Source organism: Lolium perenne, chromosome 4 (genome assembly GCF_019359855.2).
Source record: "Lolium perenne isolate Kyuss_39 chromosome 4, Kyuss_2.0, whole genome shotgun sequence".
In the NCBI taxonomy this organism is placed as follows: Eukaryota; Viridiplantae; Streptophyta; class Magnoliopsida; order Poales; family Poaceae; genus Lolium; species Lolium perenne.
The window spans coordinates 294,396,614-294,418,370 of NC_067247.2; the positions used below are offsets into that span (position 1 = coordinate 294,396,614).

General features: G+C 46.9%; 2 protein-coding genes and 1 long non-coding RNA gene across 3 annotated transcripts; 1 reads left to right on the forward strand and 2 right to left on the reverse strand.

Annotated features, from left to right (window-relative positions):
- Positions 1-9,721: 9,721 nt before the first annotated feature.
- LOC127295814 (uncharacterized) lies at positions 9,722-11,605 on the reverse strand. The gene is made up of 3 exons (XR_007848105.2): positions 11,237-11,605; positions 10,856-10,934; positions 9,722-10,465 (listed from the first exon to the last, which is right to left on the reverse strand). It is a non-coding gene; the product is annotated as an uncharacterized lncRNA (long non-coding RNA).
- Positions 11,606-14,965: 3,360 nt separating this feature from the next.
- On the forward strand, positions 14,966-17,366 carry LOC127295815 (ran-binding protein 1 homolog b). The gene is made up of 4 exons (XM_051325811.1): positions 14,966-15,224; positions 15,307-15,458; positions 15,558-15,683; positions 16,866-17,366. Exons 1-4 carry the CDS (start codon positions 15,070-15,072, stop codon positions 17,060-17,062), a joined length of 630 nt encoding a protein of 209 aa, XP_051181771.1. The 5' UTR covers positions 14,966-15,069; the 3' UTR covers positions 17,063-17,366.
- Positions 17,367-18,912: 1,546 nt separating this feature from the next.
- Positions 18,913-20,437, reverse strand: LOC127347729 (mitogen-activated protein kinase kinase kinase 18). Its single transcript, XM_051373891.2, has one exon. It carries the CDS (start codon positions 20,317-20,319, stop codon positions 18,913-18,915), a length of 1,407 nt encoding a protein of 468 aa, XP_051229851.1. The 5' UTR covers positions 20,320-20,437.
- Between the last annotated feature and the right edge of the window lie 1,320 nt (positions 20,438-21,757).

A 21,757-nucleotide genomic window follows, 5' to 3' on the forward strand; every position in this document is an offset into this window, starting at 1 on the left:
GAGCGCACGTGGCGTGCGGAGGCGGCCTCCAGCGTGCTCGACCAATGGGATTAGAGCTTCCGATCCGGGGTGCGTGGCGGTCGCAGTGTTAGACTCGAGTCATGTGCCACGTAGGATCGAGTTCCTTTTAGGCGTCGTCACCGTCCGATCTCACGACGCCGACGTAGGCCATCCTAATTTTCTGTTTTTTTTTTTACAATTGGAGGCGCCGGGCGCTAAATTTTTATTTAAGTTATATGTATTTTACAGCATCTTTACTATTATACTGGAGTTGGTCGTAGGTCATACAACGCGTTTGGTGAAAGAGATTGAGATCATCCGAACCGTTCGATCTAATCTTACGGTCTTCACTTAACATCCACCAGCGTGCACCTTTCCTCAAATTATTTACCAAAATCTCCCTAATTATCATTAATTTACTTACCAAAATATTCCTAATTATCATAAATCCTTACCTAATCTGTCTCTTTGAAATTAAACACGCTATCACATCAAATCTCCAATGACGACTCCCTCCAATCTCCGCACGATCGCACCACCGGATATTCTCCTCATGCCACGCCGCCACGCAGGGTTCGGAGCTGGCCGGGCTCCTCGACGCCGACGCGCCCAGCACACCGCCATGCCCTAGCATGCCGCTCTCGACCTCCCTCCACCAGCGCGCGCTGCCCTCTCCGGCCATCTCCGCTCTCTCACATGCCCACTGACCTCTCGCCCGTGCCCAGCTAGCTAGGTCCAGCCGACGCCAGTTCGCCAAACACGTCCAGCGGCCAGCAGGTCACATCCGTCCAGGTCCTGTCGATCATGCTCCAGATTGTCGATCGCCACTTCAGCTTCAGGACGAATCAATCTGCATGGATGCTGCCATGCCGGTCAGTCACGCCGTCACGTGGCACAGCGGGCTAAGGACCTAGACGCAAGTTCTCCGTTTGCCACTTGAGCCGTATGCTGCAAAGCGCAAATAAGCCAGTTCGTCAATTGCCGGCCGGGATCCCACGAAGCCACGATAATGGACGTCGGTACGTCTCATCCTAGGTGACTATGGCTATTGTGGCGTCGGCATCGACACCAGGCTAGCTGGCGGCTGCGCGTTCCGGAGGTCAAGTCTGGGAGCAGGTCGTTCTCCAAGGTGAGACCATCCATCCCTATATTTAAGCATTTTCTTGAGCTTCTTTCGAATTCTGATGCAAAAACGAGGGTGTGGCTTTCTGTATCCATTAGGAATTATGAGCTCACCATTTAGTGTCCTGATATGAACTACTTCTATATAGCGAGCCATATACATAATAGATGTGGATCCGTGTGAATTTTGGGTTTGCTCGCTTCACCTATTGAAGATTTGGATTAAAAATATCAGGTGTTCTGATCTTTTGTAAGTTTACAGGGTCAGCGAATTTGGGCTCCTGCTCAGCGTTTGCCAAAGAAATTGCATTCTACGTATTCTCTTAAAGAAGCTATGAAATGGGATTAGAAGGGTGATCAAGACACATTTGTCTTATGATTTCTCAATAATTATTATCAGAATGATTGACATAATTATTAATCCAATTCCTCATTGGGATTATGACAGGTGTTTGTATCCTTATTTGCATTGCCACTTGCAAAAGGTTGGTGGTGCCGCAGTTCTTTGTATTGGCATTGCATATCCAGAAGCCGCTGATGAAATGGATGTCTATTATTTGCACGGGTACAAGAACAAAGAGCTAGATCATAAGAAATTACCTATGCTTAGGAGTATTACCACATCAATAAAATGTTGATGCTCTGTGTATCCATGAATATCCATGAACAAGCGTTTTAATCTAGACTTGTGACATTATCTCCGGAAGCTGCCACTGATGATTATTATGATACAATTTTTTTGCTTTTATTGGACATGAGGTATTTCTCCAGAAGTTCTCAGTTTAATATTTCTACTTATTATATTTGTTATGACCCTATATTTTGATATTTTCTGAAATTATCTGTACATTAAATGTTAACTAATTATTTCTGCGGTATGTCCATGCCTGGACCGAGAATATGTAATATCTTAACAACAACATCAGACTCTATTTATCTTTTGTTATTTTGCCTTCTCAAAACAACATGCCTTGTTTCTCTTTATGGTCTACATGTTCAAGCCGGCTGAGAACCAGTACTTCTCTTGATGATGTGATGCCAATGAGAAAATGTTCATGTACTTTGCAATATGCATAAAGAGTAGTGTACCCTTTACTTCTATGGATGATGCTTTACTACATGTTTTTCTATCAGGTTTATGTATGCTTCTTAGCTGTTGAATCAATACTACCGGTAGGCAGCAACATACCAAAATTATTTAGCGACTGTAAATACTAGATTATTGGCATTTACTAGGATGATATTTTAAAAGAATAATTGTATGAGATCTGCAAGGTACCCTGCTATTGTTTATTGATATGCCATTTTGTTATGACATAGTATTAACACATTGAAACCTCTAGGTTTATGAGAGGATGGACTCATCCATTTCATTCAACACTTCACAATAAACTTTTTCATCGAGTTGGAGTAGAAGTATCTGACCTCTTATATCCAAAGCTCAAACCATCATGCGGCCTAGCTCCTACGCCTAGACGAGATTCGCACCGAATAAACAATAGATGGCTTCGACGGCTCCACTGCCGCTTATGATACTCCCTTCGAGATGTCGTTTCCCCTGCCTAAGGTCCCCGAGCCGCAGCTGTCGATGAAAACTGATCTTCTCTTCCATATGTGTTCTTCATTCAGGTGGCGGTGTGACCGCCATTTTAGTTACAGATCATGTTGAATTTCTCTCCAAGGTTGGCCAGATTTTGGTAGGTTTGTTGTCTGCGCAATACTTGTGAATAAAAGTCCATGATACTATTTAATGGATTTTTTTTCATTCCTTAGGTCATGAAGAAGGGGGAGATACCATAGGAGAGAACTGATGAGGATCTTTTGCCAAGTCGGGCGCAACATTTAAACAACTTTTTAATGCTCACGAAGACTCAAAGACAACACAGAACTCTCAGGACCACACCTATATAGGTAAAGAAACATGCACGATTCAGTACCAACAAACAATTATACAGTAGGGCAGCAAGGCAGAAATCTCCACATGTAACCTATTGTCCGCTGACTGTGGGAGCTGCGGGAAACTGACACTATAAAAGGAATACATGTGTTCCAAAGCATGGTTCCTCCTTGTCCTTGATAATACTTGCACAGTGTGTGTATGTCATCCTGCAATGCCTTGCAACTTTTCTCACGTTAAGATGGCAACTCTCAGCTGCCTATTCGCTTCTGTTATGAGGCTCCTTGCTGCTCACTTTGGCCTAAAGAATTACAATTCATTTACTTGCTGCTATGGCAATGACCCATACAGAACTTGCGTTTATCATACTAGCCATTGTCATTAGTAGTAATGTACAATATTTTTGCTATCAAATACATAGATTCTCAGGTATAAGCAAATTAGACTAATCGCAAAGAATTTGTAACTTCAGCAACATTCATGTGTTCAACCAAAACAATTTTGGCTTAAATTTATCCTTTGTCCACATTTTCTTATGCAATTCATAAACCATGTGAGTTAATTGAAAAGGTCCGTATTAGATTACAGAGACCCATCTCAATCACAATCTTGGATGCCCACCAGGTATGTATCTTTTGTTTCAATTGGGACCAAACCAATTCTATACTATGCAGCTGAACTTGTCAGGTTATCGAGCACATCTCAGATAGCTGGATGCAGCACAACCATGTATCTCAGACAAAATAATGTCTTTTTTTGGTTTGGCAGTATAGTCTCTGGATTGTAATTTTAATTTTGCAAGTTCTCCAAAGAAATCAAGCATATACTAAGCAAGGCTTATGCATATAATACAATAGGAGTATATTTCATTCTATTGCCAACTAATCCTGCGATACGATAGGAGTAGAAGTGAGATTTTTTGTGTGTATTAAATACAACATTAAAAGGCTATATTCACCTACAACCTACAAATCTAATATTTTTTGAAATTTGTATAAGTAGTATATGTAGCAAAACTTTAATTTCTCAGTGATTTCTGTCAAGAATCAAATATTATGCTAAGAACTAATCATTGAACTTAGTAACACAATTTATCTATCCATTTATGTTTATAACAAATAAGAACAAAATTAGGACCCCATATTTTTTTGTCCTTGTGTGTTCTAATATTACAACAAGATCGTACTATTTATAGAAAAGTTGGGTATCACATGAGTAAGATGTGTGTGCCTTCACATTGTGAAGGAGGCTGAACTTATGAGGTGCAATGGCACCCGTGATGTAGATCACTAGATGGAGATTTGGAATGAGCAGGAGAGGCGACTTTACTACAGTACACACAGCACACGCGAACCTGAGTTTTAAGTCCCGCCTCAAACGCCCTAAGGGCATCTCCAGCGGCGCGACGCATTTTGGACGCCCAAAAGTGGTCGCGAGCGTCCGTTTGCGTCGCCCCGCGGACATATTTTGTCCGCTCGTCCGTTTGCGTCTGGGTGTGCTCCCACCGGGGCGGCCCATTTTTTGAATTGCAACATAGTACAAACATTGAAAGTAGTATATAAAAATGCATAAAAACTATACAAAGTAGATCTATAAGCCTAGACTACTTGCTTCCTGACGGGCCGGCACCATCGTTGCGTCGCTCCGTCGCCTGCTTCTCCGCCGCCTCCCGCGCGGCCGCTATGGCTCGGTGCGCCGCCGCGTCCTCTTGCAGGCACTGCTCCAGCCTCGCGTTGGCGGCCTCGTCCTTGAGCGTCTCGAAAGACTCGACGAGGGCCCGCTGCTCCGGCGCCTTCTCCTCCGGCGTCGGCGCATCAGGGTCATCGGATGACCAAGATATCTCCGAGTCGGAGTCCTCGGCTGCAGCGGCAGCCGCCAGCCTGCGCTGTTCCAGCTCGGCGTCCAACGCCGCGTGGCCCGCCAGCTCCTCCTACGCTTCCTGCGTCGCGAGTGCCAGGGTCGCGGCGTCCCTGACCGGGTTGAGGAGGTCGCCCGTGTTGTCGTCGGAGTCGAACTCCTCGGAGGAGCTCGACGCCGGAGGAGGTGGAGTGGGAGGTGAAGGTGGAGGTGGAGGCGCGGCAGCCTGGCCGCGTCTGGCGCTGCTCATGGTGGATCTGCTTGAGAGGAAGCGGCGCTACGGCAGCGGCGGCTAGGGTTTGTGGGGAGGAGATGAGATGCTCGCGCCCTGTATATATAGCGCGGAGGCAGGGCGACGGCCGCGCCACGCGTGGCATCGCCATTACTACGTGCGCAGAGGTAGGCGACGGCCGCGAGCCACGCGAGGCATCGCCATTAACGCGGCCGCAGACTGCCGAAGCGACGCCTCGGTGCCAGTACCGGCGGAGAAGACGCATCGACGCTGCGCACGCTCGCGGAAGCCGAGGCACGCCATTAACGCGGCCCCTGCAAAGGCTGCAGCGCGCCGCCCAGAAGTAATACCGCGGAAGACGAAGCAGTTATGCCGCTGCCAGGCGGGCCCGGTGGGGAAGCGAGCGGACACTTTGCGCGTCCGCCGAGCGTCCACCGAGACGCAAACCTGGCGCATATTTGGGCCAGATTTGCGTCTCCGCGGACGGCCCGATCACTTTGCGTCGCCCCGCTGGAACAGACCCCAGACGTATTTCCGGTCACGGCGTCCGTTTATGTCGCGCCGCTGGAGATGCCCTAAGTCTACCTGAATAACTACGTGGTATGTCATAGCCGCAGCCAGACGATACATCGATAGACACAGATGCAAATGATTGAGCAATTGAGCAATTGGTACTGTGCATCTCTCAGTTTGGTATTAGGTACTTTAGTACTCTGATGCTTTTGTGCATATCAAGGAAAAGCGGTAGAGTGGCTTTTGGCAGTGAAGTTCCAACTGAGGAAAGAACAAATAGAACATGAAACGATACAAGTTGTCGGTCGTTCATGGCGAATTCATCTGTGTAAATGATGGCTTCAATCGGATTTCATTATGACTTGAATGTTTGACATAGCATATTTTTTTTGTATACTAATAAGTGAGCAACCTTTTAATATACTATTTTTAATTGTTCTCCAAATGGTAGTGAGTTATGTACGAACAACACTACAAATAATATGTGTCAATCATAATATGGTTTGCTGATCTCTATTCTAACTAAAGTAAAAAAAATTATAGTTTTAGAATACTGTCTATATATTTTATTACGTTTGAAAGTTTATTTATATTCTAATTATATATACACTATAAGAAAATAAATTTAAGTGAACCGTAGCAACGCACGGGTATTCAACTAGTGTATTATAAGACGTGTGATTTGTATCCGTTGACCTTTCTGATAAAATAGGATATACGTACAACTTTGGATAGGCAGAGACAGAGACAGTTCACTCTAAACAGGTAATGGAAGCAGATTTGGTGCCCACGAGCACCAATGCTTTTAGTTTTTTAAAATATTTGAAAATTATACATGTGCATTTTAAAAAATAATTACATTTATTTCATGAATATGTACACATGTTCTGAATGTTCGTGCGAAGTTTCGGAAAAAATTGCATTGTATTTTGAGCTACAGGAAAAAAAAAAGTTTGTGACTATGTATAGTGATAAATATTTATCAGAAAGTTGTCTTTTTTGTATAGCTCAAGATACAGCATATTTTTTCTCAATTTTTTTACTGTACCTTCAGAATGTTTATATGTATGTAGATATTTAATTTCAAAAAAATTAAAACTCAAAAAGTATGACTTTTAAAAGTCAGGAGCACTCGTGCTCATATGCCAAAGACACTTTTTGCTAATTAGATCCATTTTGATCATCTCAAAAAAAAGGTCCCTTCTGATAAGTGACTAAATTCAACTATGTGACTCCTTATTTTTCATAGGACGTGCTGAAGACTTGTCTAGGCAAAAGCTGCTACATCTGCTAGAACACTGTTGTCTACCAGATAAGTGTGATGCTAAAGTTGTAGAGTTTTTTTTTAGAATTCAACACTTTATTGATCAAATCATGTCAATACAAAGTTTATCACAGATAAACTCCGGGACTAAATCACGGAAGAAAATACTACCAAAGCTTTCAGCTCTACGAGCTAAAATATGCTTAATTATTATGACGACGGTTAACATGATGAAAAGTCACCGAAGACAAGGACGAGGCTAGGGTCTTGATGTCCCCAACCACCACTCGAGCCAGCGATCGATCATGGATCGGGGAAAATCCGTTGGATGATCATCGAGAGGCAATTTGACACCAAGATGAAATGGTCAAAACCTTCTTCCTTTGCCAGGGAAACCGCACTTCTAATAGCGAGTGCTTCAACAACTTCCAGCACCGTGAAGTAACTTGCTGCATGCATCGAGAAATTTACCATTGTGGTCCCTCATCACGACGCCTGCCCCCATCTGAGAAGAAGAAGAGAACAAAGTTGCATCAACATTAATGACAATCGTACCAGCCGGCGATAGAGACCACTATGTTCTTGAAGAAGAGGTCTCGCGTCTATGGTCGTTCGGAGTCTTGAAAAGATGCAACAAAATCAACTCGATATACACTTTTATCAGTTCCGCGAGACTTCTTGGGTGCTTTTTTTTCTCATTACGGACTCCATTGCGCGCCTCCCATAAGTGCGACACCGTAACAGCCAGAGTGACCGCTTCTCGATCATTTGATCTAGCCAGAAAATCCAAAACCCAGGATTTGGGAGTTGAGAAGTGTTTCCTGACAAGATGAACATGATAAACAGCCTTAACTGCTCGCCAAACTTCAGTTGCATAAGGGTAAAACACAATCGTGTGTATTGCACTCTCATGTCTATTGCAGAACAAGCATGCATTGGACGTAGGTATGTTGCATCGTCGAAGTTGTGATCCACACTAGGGAGACAGTCATGCTCCAATATCCAAAGAACAATCTTTGTTTTCCCGGGGGCTTTGATACTCCATAACTTCTTCCAAAGAGTCTCCTTGACAATGGAGTCCATCGGAAGCCCCCGTTTACTCAAGCTTGTGCCGTGCCACAAACTCCTGAGATCGCACCAAATTGTAGGCTGATTTGACCGTGTAGACATCGAACTTGGGGTAGGGCCAGGAAGGAAAATCTTCACCTCCATACCTTCATAGAGGGATCTGAAGAATTTTGGATGTGACATCATCCTCAAAAATACTTTTGACCACTTGGAGTCCCAAGATCGGCTATCAGCATCAATCAAGGACATGCCAATAATTTTAACTCGATCAGGTGTAAAGCCCGAGATCCAATTATCAGAAAGGATCTGTGTATGCAAGCCATCACCAATGCCCCATCTTATGCCTTGCTTTACTAGTTCCATACCGAATAAAAAAGTTTGGAGAGTTGTTGTCACTCGAGCTGCTAACAATAGAGCTTCTGCTTCACCTTATAAGGACGAACTAGCTATGCATACTTGTATGTATGCTTTTTGTGCTTTCATTAAGCAATGTGGGTTATTTGACTACGGTTGTGGCGGATCTGCTTAAACTTTGACTAACAAAAAAAATTGGGCAAACCAAATGGAATGGCTCTAACCTCCTTAGGAAAGTCATACTTTATTGATTGGCAAACACATTGTTTATTTATTTACAAGAGCAAACACATATATTTTTATGATTCTCTAGCTTTGTTTTAGATTTGTATCAATGTGGCTATTGTTAATCCAGATTGGTTTAGTTTGGAGTAATTGGTGTGCATATACTAGTTGTTAGTGATCGAAGGTTAGAGTTTTATTTTGTTGTATTCATATATAGCTAAAATATAGAATCAATATGATTTATGGTTGCTCAGAGCTAGCATGTTTCAGATAGATACTTATTTAGATCTATGATAGTTGAAGATTTTAGTGGGTGTTTAGATCTGGATTGTTGATTTTAGTTGCATCATTTTAAAGGTTGGGGTTTGGCTAGAAATTTTGAAAATGTTCCTACAAGATTTATATTTGCCAACTAGGTGTGGACAAATGATCTTTTTTTGAGAATTTAATATTTTGATCATCAATAGTATTATGTCGGAATACTAGCATATATACATCTTCCAAGACCGTGATTACTTTCCACATGCATGGAAACAATGGACCAAAGTTAGATATGCGGTCAAAGTTGCGCATTTCAATTTAGAACTTACAAGGCCAAGGAATTGTTTCTATAGTGTGAATATCAACAAGACATGTTTGTGTGGACATCATAGTTTTCCCCTCCCAAGGATATCAAATATGCATGTGCTCAGGGGAGGGGGCTTGTCTCCTGTAGCATTCTCTTGCTTTGCCCACCAAAATGGGATATGGAGAGAGATAGAGAGAGAGTTGTGAGTTTTGATTTCAGAAACAAAAAGACACAGAACCTGTAGGAGATCCAGTGATGCTCCTATGTGTGAGATGTCTCACAAAATCACATTCTACTTCACTTTCACAAACCAGTATTGCAACTTAATTATATATAAAAGTGTCGAATCTGTATGCATAAATGGACAATGAGTGTGGGATCCACTCATGTTGAGGCCATACTCCTCAACATGTGGAATCTGTATGTATAAATGGACAATGGGTGTGTGATCCACCCATGCATAAATTTAAAAGTGTCGAATCTGTAAGCATAAATGGAATGTGTTTCAAGATCCAAACCGTCGGGTCAGTCTTCCGTAGGTGTTCATAAGGGTAAGATGTGCGTGTGTGCCTTCAAGGGGCGAGTGTATATGCGTGTGTGAACGTGTGCGTTTGTACCGTGTTTCCAAAAAAAGTACTCCCTCCGTCCCGAAAAAAGCTGCGCGGGGGAGAAATATTTTGAACTGTTGACCATTTTACAGAAAAACCCTTTACACTTTGAAATCAGTCCAACAAACTCCCCACAATCAGATCACGGAAACAACGCACGCAATCAGCGGCCGCGCGCGTGATCCGGCCACGATCCGGCCGCGATCCGCGCCGCACGAGCTCACCGGCACCCCTGCACGAGCTCGCCGGAGCCATGCAAGAGCTCGCCGGAGCCCTCCACTAGCTCGCCGGCGCCCTCCACGAGCTCGCCGGCGCCCTCCACGAGCTCGCCGGCGCCCTCCACGAGCTCGCCGGCGCCCTCCACCAGCCGCCGCAAGCAGCTCCACCTCCGGCGGCCGTCCGCCGCTCTTCTCGCCGTCGGAGGGGCCGCCGTCCGCCGCGACCACGCGCAGGGCCCGCTGTGAGCAGCTCCATCTCCAGCCGCCGCTCCGCCCACCGTCTGAGGGGCCGCCGCGACGCCCACCGTCTGAGGTGCCGCCGTGAGCAGCTCCACCTCCGGCCGTCGTCCGCTGCTCTGGTCGCCGTCGCAGGGGCCGCCGTCGCAGGGTCCTCCGTGCGCTCGCTGTCGCTTCAACGAACGTGGAGGCCATAGTTCTCCACCTCCTCGCCATCCGCCGCTCTTAGCCGAGTGCGTCGCCAAAAGAGGAAGGCAGGAGCTGCTGCAACTCCAGTCAATTTGTCGGGGAAGGAAAGGTACCTACAATTCCCACCAAACATGGAATTAGCTATCATGCAGGGGTGATTAATTTCCTTATTTCATAGAGCAAATATTGGCAAGCAAATTTGAGTAATATCATGCAAATTTGGGTGATTACTTTCCTTATGTACAGACTCAGTAATGAGTGATTATTTTCCTTATGTACAGACTCAATAATGGGTGATTACTTTCCTTATGTACAGACTCGGTAATGTACAGACTCAACAAATTTATGTACAGGCTCAGTAAAAGCAAATGTACAGTAACATTTAACTCATGCAAATTTGGGTGATTATAGTTTCCTTATTTACCTCATGTTGTTTCACAGAAATATATGGCAAGCAATCCCAGTGATATCATGAAATTTGGGTAATCATAGTTTCCCATTACCTGACATACTCAGTCCATTAGTTTTGGTCATCAGTTTTGGTCTTGTGTGCTGGTCCACATGGCCACCTTACCTGGCAACCTGTACAACAATTCAATTTAAGCTAAAAGCAACTGTAACAGTTCACATGTCTCAATTATGTAGAGTTGCTGATAATGCACAGTGCATTTGCATATCCATAACAAGAACATAAGAAAATGATAAGCATAGTTGTAACTTCAAGGACAACAGGTACTGAAATGCCATTTCGTTCAGAGAATGATTATCTGCTAAAGTTAATGTGACCAGAATTTTATTTGCTAAAATGAAATTGCAAATTTAAACTGGCCTTTGTTTGCAGATAATAACATATCAATAAGGCTGTATCTGCCTGAACTCATTACTTATCAGCTGCTCCTCGCAGGTCTGTCTTTCAGTTGCTCCTCGCCGGTCTACCTTTCAGCTGCTCCTCGCCGGTCTACCTTTCAGCTGATCAGCAAGTTCACTATGGTGCTCCCAGACCTCAACAACGCCCCACTTGACCTCAACTACACTCCGCTTGACGAAGATGATGTCCACATACCTGCAGTAGAAGAGGAGATGTTGGTAGATCAAGATGAAGAAACCAATATGGAAGGAGCAACTAGTAACAACAGACACCCAAACCTAACAAATGAGCAAAGATGGGGGCTTTACTTTGCTTTAGAAGTAATCAAACAGAGAGATGGAAAAGTTGACAAGACAGACAAGCAGCTTGTTGCATGCCTATTGAAGACAAGCCTACTTAACCGTCGAAACGATATGGAAACAAGCAAATGACCAGATTAAGGAAGGTCTAGAAGTTGATGTGTCGAGCGTAAAGACGGGCAATGTTGGTCGTAAGAGAAAGGACCTCGACCTCGAGAGGATTTTGACGGTCCCTCTTAACAAGAGAAAAACAATTCGATCACTATCCGGGGCCCTTGGTGTTTGTCCCTCCACATTACACGAGGAAGGTTCCGGTGGGGTCGGGTGAAGCGTGTCACTAACACTTTAAAGCCGTTGCTAACGGCAGCAAACATTATTCGAGAGACTGAAATTTTGCGTCGGTATGCTTTGGATGAGAATGACAACGAGTTCACAACTTCTATGCCGTCATTCAAAGAAATGGATGACATAGTTCACATAGACGAAAAGTGGTTCCACATGACAAAAAGAAAAACAGCTACTACACTCCCCGGAGAGCCTCCACCCTTGCGTGCCGTCCCGAGAACAAGAAGCGTATCGGTAAAGTGATGTTTCTCACTGCGGTAGCCAAGCCTAGATATGAAGGGGAGTTGTCACTTTTGATGGCAAAATCGGCACGTGGGCTTTTGTGACGGAAACCCCAGCGGTTAAAAAGAGCAAAAACAGACCAAAAGGGACAATGATAGTGCAACCATTGAAAGTCACTCGAGAGGTTATGCGGAACTATATGTGCAACCTAGTGATACCTGCTATATAGGACAAGTGGCCAGACGAGGATGTAGGAAGAACAATTTACATACAGCAAGACAACGCGAAACCTCACATCCTACCTCATGATGAGGTTTTCCGACAGGCCGTAGCACAGACGAGATCTGGACATTAGATTGTTGCGACAACCTCCTAATAGTCCAGGACATGAATGTGCTCGACTTATGTTTCTTTCCATCTTTGCAGTCCCTCACTGATACTAGAGCACCTACAAGTATCCGGGAACTGATAGAGGATGTGCAACAAGAGTACGAGAACTACAAGGTCAACATGTTATATCGAAGCTTCTTGACACTCCAGGCATGTATGAGAGAGGTCATGAAAGCAGGAGGGGGAATAAAATACGAGCCCCCGCACTTGCATAAGGAACTGAAGGAGAGAGAAGGAAGGCTACCAATCGCTCTATCAATCACATCCGAGCTACTTGTAAAAACTAAAGAGCTTATAGAAAAAGGAGAGGCAAATTAGAAAGAGTATGAGTGGAATAGGAGTGTTATTGTGTTCATATGGATATTGTAGAGAAAGGAAGAGTAATGCTACTGTAGAGAAATGAGTATTGTTTTTATGTTGTAATTATGCCTAGTTATAAGGAGAAACTTCGGCTCTGTTGCTTCAAGTACTGTCATGAGGAGCTAGTGGGTTAATTTCCTAACTCTGTTCGTTATAAAGCTAATTCTTGTCGGGCTTCTTGAATTAACCCCATTAACTATCTGCCAATTTCTTGCATTAGTATAGAAGAGAATGTTATAACGTGCAATACCAGTTCAAGCAAATTAGCTCTAATTCAGTTTAAAGGGAAGATTGAGATATGCGGATAGCAGCTAACAAGCAAATGGACTAGAACACTGAGCTGCCAGTGGTAAACTAGGATGACAGGCATCATGTCCATATGTTTGTTTTAATGAACTAGTCTCAATGACGCAACTTCTATGTGCTCTACACTAATTTGACTGTCTATGTTTGTTGCATCCTTCTGGAAACTCAAAGCATTTGAGTATGCAAACTGGCGAGGATATTTGGATATGCTTTAAGAATTATTGGATGTGCTCGCAGCAGCCTTTTACTGTTGTCGTCTTGCAGCTTTCACACTATGTGAAATGTGACAAGTAGACAGATAAACGATACTGAAAATGGGATTATAAACTGTAACTACCAGCTTGACAGTTAACCCTTGGTTTAAATTTGGTTTCTCGGCATGCTTGGGCAGGTTAGGTGCCGCTTAAAGAACATAATGCCTAGGCACCTAAGTTAATAATGTGGTTAAAAAAAGAGCGGGAGTTTTTGTGTTTCTAACCCTTAGCCGACATATAGAGTTTTACAAAAGAGAAAAACATAATCTCGCGGGCATCCGATAAAACGGTACTCGAGCGAGATGGTTTACCCCGAATGAGTCCCGAGAATGAGTCCTCGGCGAGCCACCTTACGGACCTTCCCTTCACCGTCGGCGGCCACTTGATGTCGACAGAGCCGTCCGGGTTGTACTCACGGAGCTTACGAAGCTCTCTTTTTTTTGGCAAGAACCGTGTTCTCCCGATCTGCTGACACAGTAGACGCAATTGCTTAGAAAATAAACATCGAATTTTCCATAGATCAATATCTATCGGGACATCAAGTGGGAATGAATCAGAATAGTAGACCATCAGCTAGCACAAGCTTAATCGGTAATAACAAGGTGACACAAGGCAAACCATAAGATATGTGCCTTGAGGTACCCAAACTGATACGAATCATATGACAAACAATATACTCCGGCTTCAAAAAGCAGAGGCGTTTTTCGAAATATTTAGGCAAGCACGAGCTTAATGCGGCACGGGAATGTCGCGAGAGACGAGACGCACGCACCTGGTGGAGGCAGGGAGTCGGTTGCCTCGCCGGAGGAGGACGCGCCGTGCGCCGAGCGGAGAAAGAAATCCCCTTCCCTTGCGTCGGCAGCTCTCCGCTCTATCTATCCGTGGCCTGCGACGGCGCGCGCGGCGCGGCACTGGGAAACGAGATCATACGATTCGGCGGCGGCACATCGTGAAGCGGACCGTCGCGGCGGCGGCGGCTGGCAGCCTTTGGCGCGGCGTGGGCGGACCGTCGCGGCGGCCGGCAAGTTAGCGGAAGGAAGACGGGTTCTCATCGCCTCGCGCTGACCACAAAGAATCGATTTTGGATCCAAAAATTGATCCTTGCCGTGAGCATGGGCTAGGGTTTGTGGCGGGCTGCCAGGATAAAGCTTCCATGCCATGGGATCGACGAGAGGAGGAAGAAGGGTTTCCGGAGCGCTGGTCGGGTGGCGTCGGGAGCGCGGCGGAATCGGCTTGACACGGCGACGGGGCGGAATCGGGATTGGGGATCGGTGGTCGCGGACAAATGTTCTCAGGTGAAAAAGCGCGAGGGGGTTTTCGCAAAAACGCCAGCGCGCAGCTTTTTACGGGACGGAGGGAGTAGGTGTTTCATCTCTCGTGCAAAAGTTTCAAAGTTGTACGTACAAGTCTATAATTTTAAATTTCCAGACATTTTAAAACACAATTTTTAGTTTAAACTTGGGTCACCCGAGCCGTAACGCAACCCTACTCTGGTTTCCCTAAATCGGAGCTCTTTCCGACGCGCACGTTTCCATCCCACGATCTTTTATAAGCCCTGTTTCTTCTCTCTCCTCTCTTTTCCTCCCCTGCCCACCGCCGCTGCCGCAACGCCCAGCAGCAGCAGTAGAGCAAAGCGAGCGCAGCCGCCAAGCCCTACCGCCGCCACTCCAGCCATGGCCGACCCGGCGGAGCACCGCGTGGCGGAGGAGGAGGAGGCCACGGCGGCGGGCGAGGAGGAGGACACCGGCGCCCAGATCGCCCCCATCGTGAAGCTCGAGGAGGTCGCCATCACCACCGGCGAGGAGGACGAGGAGATCCTCCTCGACATGTAAGCCGCCACTCAATCCAGCCCGATCCGATCGTCCTCGTCCTCGATCTACGCCTGACGCCTCTGGTTTCGGTGCGCGTAGGAAAGCGAAGCTCTACAGATTCGACAAGGACGGGAGCCAGTGGAAGGAGCGGGGCACGGGCGCCGTCAAGCTGCTCAAGCACAAGGAGACCGCCAAGGTCCGCCTCGTCATGCGGCAGGCCAAGACGCTCAAGATCTGCGCCAACCACCTCGGTACGGGGCGATTTCGGCTTTGCGATTTCGATTGGGGGGACTGGACGGATGGGTTTTGACGTCCTAGGTTTTTTTTTTCTTCCCTTAATCGGTGTGCAGTGGTGGCGTCGATCAAGATGCAGGAGCACGCTGGCAGCGACAAGTCGTGCGTGTGGCACGCTCTGGATTTCGCCGACGGTGAGCTCAAGGAGGAGATGTTCGCCATCCGCTTTGGATCCGTCGAGAGTGAGCACCCTATCGTCTCTGCAGCTTTGTGTTTTTGTTATGTCGTGCATTATTTAGAAGTATTGGTCCACTGTCCTGCTATGCATCTATGAATTGTTTGTGAGCATAGGGTTTGATTAGCTAAGTAGTAGTACTTCAGGTTGATCTAGCATGCTATACCCACCTTCAGTTAACCCTAAACGCCACGGCAGAACTGTGGAGAGCTATTCTGCCAGAAACAGTTCTCAGTATCTGTACCAATCAACCACCGACAGAGTTTCATGTTCTTTTGCGTTTACTTAAGCTCAGTATCAGTAGTGAGTAATGTATAGCACCGCCTTACCGCTGGATGCTTTGCACTGCATGAAAATTATCGTTGTTTCTCATTCTAATTTGCTAATTTTGACCCCATTAGAGGCTCTGCTAAATTTCAAGTGCTCACAGTTTGTGATGAAATAACTATTGAAGCAAAAAAGGATTTATATTCAACATAAAACTGCATTACTGTTTGTTGTAATAGTTGGGTTCAGTTTGATGAATTGAGATAACACAAGAAGCCCCTAAAGTTGTGGCAAAATGCGGATAAGGTTGCTCAGATTAAAAATTAAGGTTGCAGGTATATAAGACTTTTAAATCAATAAATCTTGCTGCCCGTTTCAGTTTTTCAGATAGCTGAATATCCACGATGGCAACTGATAGACTGCTGATATGAAACTGCTGTTGATCATCTTGTGACCCCCATGTTGCAGCTTGCATTGTCACTCGGAAACAATTTGCATTAGTTCACACCTCCATTCAGCTTTTCGTTGGTACTTTTTAGCTGATTAAATTCACAATATCCCCAGCAAATTTCTTCATATCTACATTGCATTCCACATTGTATTTCACATACATTCCTTTTTACATAGAAGTTTATGTGCGTGAGTGGAAATATATTACTAGGACATTGAAAGTGAATTACTAAGAGTATTGACACAATTGGCACTGCTAAAAGCTCAAGAACTTCTGATGTAAATTTCCCGTGAAGATATGTTATATGCATATTACTATGTCAGCATTGTAGGATACTCTTGATTAATATTATTGACAAGTTTATTGCAGTGTCACTTGTAATTAATACTATTGACAAGTTTACGCTATTTTATCCAGGAAGCTAGCAAAAGTATCTCACATCATCCTAATGTTTTCCTGATTCTTTTTCAGACTGCAAGAAATTCAAGGATCTCGTAGACCAGATCGCCGAGGAGCAAGGAAAGAACGAGGAGAAAGAGAGTGAGGAAGCCTCCTCTGCTGCCGAGTTGGTAGAGAAGTTAACGGTGACCGAGGAGAAGAAGGCGGAACCTGTGGAGAAAGAGGAGACTCCCGCAGCAGTAGATGATACCAAGGATGCTAAGGAGTGAAGCGCCCGCCTGCTATTTTCATCCTATATACTCGAACAAGTGAACTGTCAAATGAGTGTCATTCGATTCATTTTGTTGTGAGAGTTTGGTCTTCCTTCCACAAATTTTCATTGTGTTTTTCTCTGTTGAAATGTTTGTGCTAGGCAAAGTTTGATTTGCGTCGGTCATCAGGTTTTCTTGGTTAATAGACAAGTCATGCAAGGCATTGTGTTTCTGGATGGTGGTGTGGTTGGGGTCTGTGTGTATGTACAATTATTTGGAGTCGCTTCTGGAAATGGATACCGGCTGAGTTGTCTGAGTTTCATGGATGTCGCTGCCTTTTCAGTCGCTCTCATCTCCATGTTTTGCTAGCAACAAATGTACATGTATCTTTATTGCTGTAAGGTGATGTATACCTTCCTAGCAGTGCATTCGTATATCGTAGCCGTAGTCCTTGTATACCAGTATTAGTTGATACACAGGGCATGGCGCCTCATTCGTTCGTACTAAATATCGGCAGTGAACTCTGCTCTGATGCTTGTATACAAGTAGTACATGTGATCGTTCATGGCGGATTGGTACAGCGACGCATTGAATCCTTTCTCATCGTACAGCCTGGGCATGTCATCGATGTACCCAGATCATCCGAAGCAATACGAAGCTGTGGTCTTTAGTACTGGTACAACTATACAGTACATACGGCATCAACTACTGTGCTGTGCTGTGCTCTGTACCTAGGGCTCGGTTGCTGGCTGTATGCACATTGATTGATCGATCGATATATATGCCGCGAATTCATGAGCGTAGCAGGCAGCGCATGACACCCCATGATTTGCATTGAAACCTCGATGCGCGCGGGATCCTCCTCCTTTACACCCGCTTAACTCGCGTATCATGCTGGTTGCCGGGACGTGCCTGTGCGCGAGGATCCCGGCGTACAGTACGTCGCTAGCACGTCGTACGATGATGGCCGTGGTGTTGTGTTGGTAGGTGCAAGTTAAGTTGGAAATGAAACTCTATCGGCCTCGTCGTGCGCTACGGATGTGCGATCCCACCCTGATGATCCCGACGCAGATCGATGTGCCGGTAATATCAGGTTCAGTACAGGTTCAGCGCGATCCGCGTGATGCTTGTGCTCGCTCGCACGGATTCAGAGTGCCACGGGCCACGGAGATATCAGAGCACATCTGTTTCTGCGACAAGAGAAATGGCATGAAGATTTTGCTGCCGGCTTTTTGTTGATCAACAGGGAGGTCATCCCCGGTTCCACTGATAACAGCAGAGTCTTGTTTCTTAGCATCGTCCGTTTCATATCCGGCTTGCTGAACTTGGGGCAAGTTTCTTGGTGAATCCTCCCACGGTCTAAAAGTCATAATCCTGTCTGTATTTATGCATCCAATGTTGCTACACCTGCTCCTCAGTTTCCGTCTGTCAATGATACATGTCGCAGGGTAAAAGAAACACAGTGATGAACGGAGGATGCCTATTCATTCCAAGATCACTTCGTTCTGCGGCTCAATGTCTATTCTGGACCTGATCAATCAACCACGCAAAAACGGCCGCTATTTCGGGCAGATGCATGTTGGTTCTCCATAAATTGGAGTAGTTGAGTGTTAGACAACTTACGAGTAGTTAGAGTATGTATGTATACAAGTAGCAGTATTCTGGAAGACATGCCAGATTGGCTTCGATCTCAAGCCACATACCGATACGCTAAAGCCAAGCGATTGATTTTTGCACTCAGCTTCTTGTCGCCGCAATGCAAAACTAGCAAAGAAAGAAGCAAGCACGCCACACGCCCTGGCGCCCTGCTGACCAGTGACCAACTAAAATCTCGGCCGGCGCGCTCACACAATTAGCAGCAACATCGATCAAGAGTCAGTAGTCAAAACCACCAAAGAAGCATGAACCAGAAACAGTAAAAAAAAAATGAACACTTCACCGGCTGCTTGATCAAAAAAATTCTTCGATTGAATCAAATGCGAGAGAATACATGACACCAGCATGATGAACACAACGGCCGACGGCGGCCAACTGGGCCGATCAACCCGAGGCCAACATTTATGGTTCCTACTGGGATCGTCACACGAGGCACGGCCGTTGACACCGCCGTCGCCGCCGGCGGTAACGAGGACACCGTCTCTGCTGCCGCTGCTAACGGCGGGCCCACGGGCGCCGCCATTTCCTGCATCGGCGACTGTGGCAGCGTCGGATGGCGATCGTACATTGGTTGACATCTCGAGACTGGGCAGTGGGGCCCAGGCGTCGGAAGCCCAGGTTGGGCATTCATCCAACTCGCGCGCCCAGCTTGTGCGCGTGCTGTCTGATGCCAATTCGGCAATCCTCCCCTTTGCGCGCGCCATCACCTCGTGCTCGTCCTCCATGTCGACCTCCGAGCAGCCGGAGGATGCGTCGGAGTCCGAGTCTTCCGCTGCCGCCCAGTCGAGAACCGCCCGGGGCGACGGCTCTGGCACGCCGGCGTCGTCGTGGGCATCGGTGGCGAGGAACGGGTGGCGCAGCAGCTGCTCGCACGTCCACCGCTCGCCGGCGTCCCGGCGGAGGCATCGGTCGACGAAGTCTCGGCAGGGGTCAGAGAGGCACGAGGGGAGCTCGGGCCGCTTCCCGCCGAACCCGACGCGGAGCAGCAGCTCGCCGACCTCGAGCGCGCCGCCGATCTCCGACCACGGCCGCTTCCCGGTGAGCAGCTCCACAGCCGTGCAGCCGAGCGACCAGACGTCGGACGCCGGCGTCGACGCGCCGCCGCGGGCCACCTCCGGCGCCATCCAAGCGGGTGTCCCGCGCGGGCCCCGTGGCGCACCCTCGGACACGAGCCTCGCCGCGCCGAAATCCGCGAGCTTGGCGCCATCGTTGCCGCCGAGGAGCACGTTCCTGCCCTTGACGTCCCCGTGCACCACCCCGGCGACGTCGTGGAGGTAGCGCAGCGCGGCAACCACCGGGCGCACGACGCACCGAGTTGCCCGCTCGCCGATGCCACCCGCCGCCGCCGCGTCGGCAGCGGTGCCGCCCGGGACCAGCTCCATGTGCAGGTTCCTGGACGCTGCCGTCGCGTCGTCCCCGAGGTACGCCACGACGAACGGCGAGCTGAGGTGCTTCAGGATCCTTATCTCGCTCTCCAGGCACGCCATCGCCGCGGCCGGCGCGCCGCCCTTGGTGTCCACCGACTTGACCGCGAAGGCGCGGCCTGTGGCCCTGTCGACGGCCAGGTGCACCGTGCCGAAGGCGCCCTTCCCGATGCATTTCCCGCGCGTCCACTCCATCTTCTACAAGCAGAGCACTTCTACGAGTGAGCAGCGAAACAGAGTAGAAGCTGAGAGGTGTGCGAATGGAAAGGAGCAGAGAAGAAGTTGTGAGGAGCCGCAAGAAGAGGGCGAGCGTGCCGGTGGCGTATATATAGGGTGTCCCGGCGCTGCAATTTTTGTGGGCGACGATTGCGCATCGGGCGCCTTCACTTTTGCGTGTGATTTCATCACGATTCGCAGATGGGATATTAAATATTTGTGGGATAGCATATCACGGAATAACTCATCAGCAGGAGCAACTAGTGCCCTCTTGGCTTTGCAACTTGTGATGTTATCTTTGCTTTGGGGTTGTGCCGCTGCGTTAAGGCCACATGGGCGATGATCATTTGGGTCACTTTGATGGATGGATGGATGGATTGGGCTTCGGTTTGGATAAATGGATGAGCGTCATCTGCAAGGTTTTTGGTCACGGCAATCAACATTAGTCCGGATTGCAAACTGCATATTGTCATATCTGACACATTGCTTCTTGTTTCTCGCAGACACTATTATCGTTTTGGGACATTGATCCAGACAAAAGTCATCGGGGTGCGCTGGTCCTTTGAGACCTTACTACGATGGTTTCATGTTTGTCTACTGCAAGAAACTCTATTGCGACAAATTTTGCCCGTCTGAGAGAGGTCGAGGATGGAGGTTCGTCTTCAGCTCAGTCTAGTGCTTGTAGTCTTCGCTAGGTGGTCTAAAAAATTATTAAATTTTTTGTATTACTTTTGCTGGTACTTTTACTACCGTTAATGTTTATTAATAGAGTGGTGGATTTTATTACTTGACGATACTGTAGGGGAGGTCCTGCGGCAAAATAGCTCGATGCCAGAATGATAAAAAGCTTAACACCTCTTATTTTACTTTTTCACTATTTTGAAATACGAAAAAGATCCAAATATAAAATGCAAAGGTCATCTTATTCGAAACCTCAATCATCACATCCTCTCTCTCTCACTTCACCCCTTGGAACGCGCTGTTTTTATAGAGAGAAAGACGCTTTTCCATCTTATTAACCCGAAATAAAGGGGTATCCCCGGGAAAAGATCCAGTGAAGACGGGTGGGCCTATAGCTCATAGGATTAGAGCACGTGGTACTTTTACAGCTCTTTTTACTACAGCTATATACCAGACTCAGGCGTCCACACATAACTAGCGCGCTAGCATCCAAGAAGCCAAATGGGGTATATGGCCCCAGATTTTTATTGGTGACGTCTGACGTGTGCCTACAGGTATTGGCAAGAGGATAGATAAACCACCAAAAAACAGAGCTCGCCACACTCCCGGTACACCACATGCACATCCATAGCTCGATCTCGGCTGCTGACATGGCGCACCGGAACACGCAAGGCTGTGGTGACATGGATTGCGGCGAGTGGCGCAGGTGGTTCCGGCACAGAGCCAAGCCAGAAAG

Bases quoted from the DNA above. Each gene is read 5' to 3' on its own strand.
- LOC127295815 (XM_051325811.1), top strand. From the start codon at position 15,070: ATGGCCGACCCGGCGGAGCACCGCGTGGCGGAGGAGGAGGAGGCCACG. The intron at 15,459-15,557 runs GTACGGGGCGAT...ATCGGTGTGCAG, and splicing joins GATCTGCGCCAACCACCTCG to TGGTGGCGTCGATCAAGATG. The intron at 15,684-16,865 runs GTGAGCACCCTA...ATTCTTTTTCAG, and splicing joins CCGCTTTGGATCCGTCGAGA to ACTGCAAGAAATTCAAGGAT.
- LOC127347729 (XM_051373891.2), bottom strand. From the start codon at position 20,319: ATGGAGTGGACGCGCGGGAAATGCATCGGGAAGGGCGCCTTCGGCACG.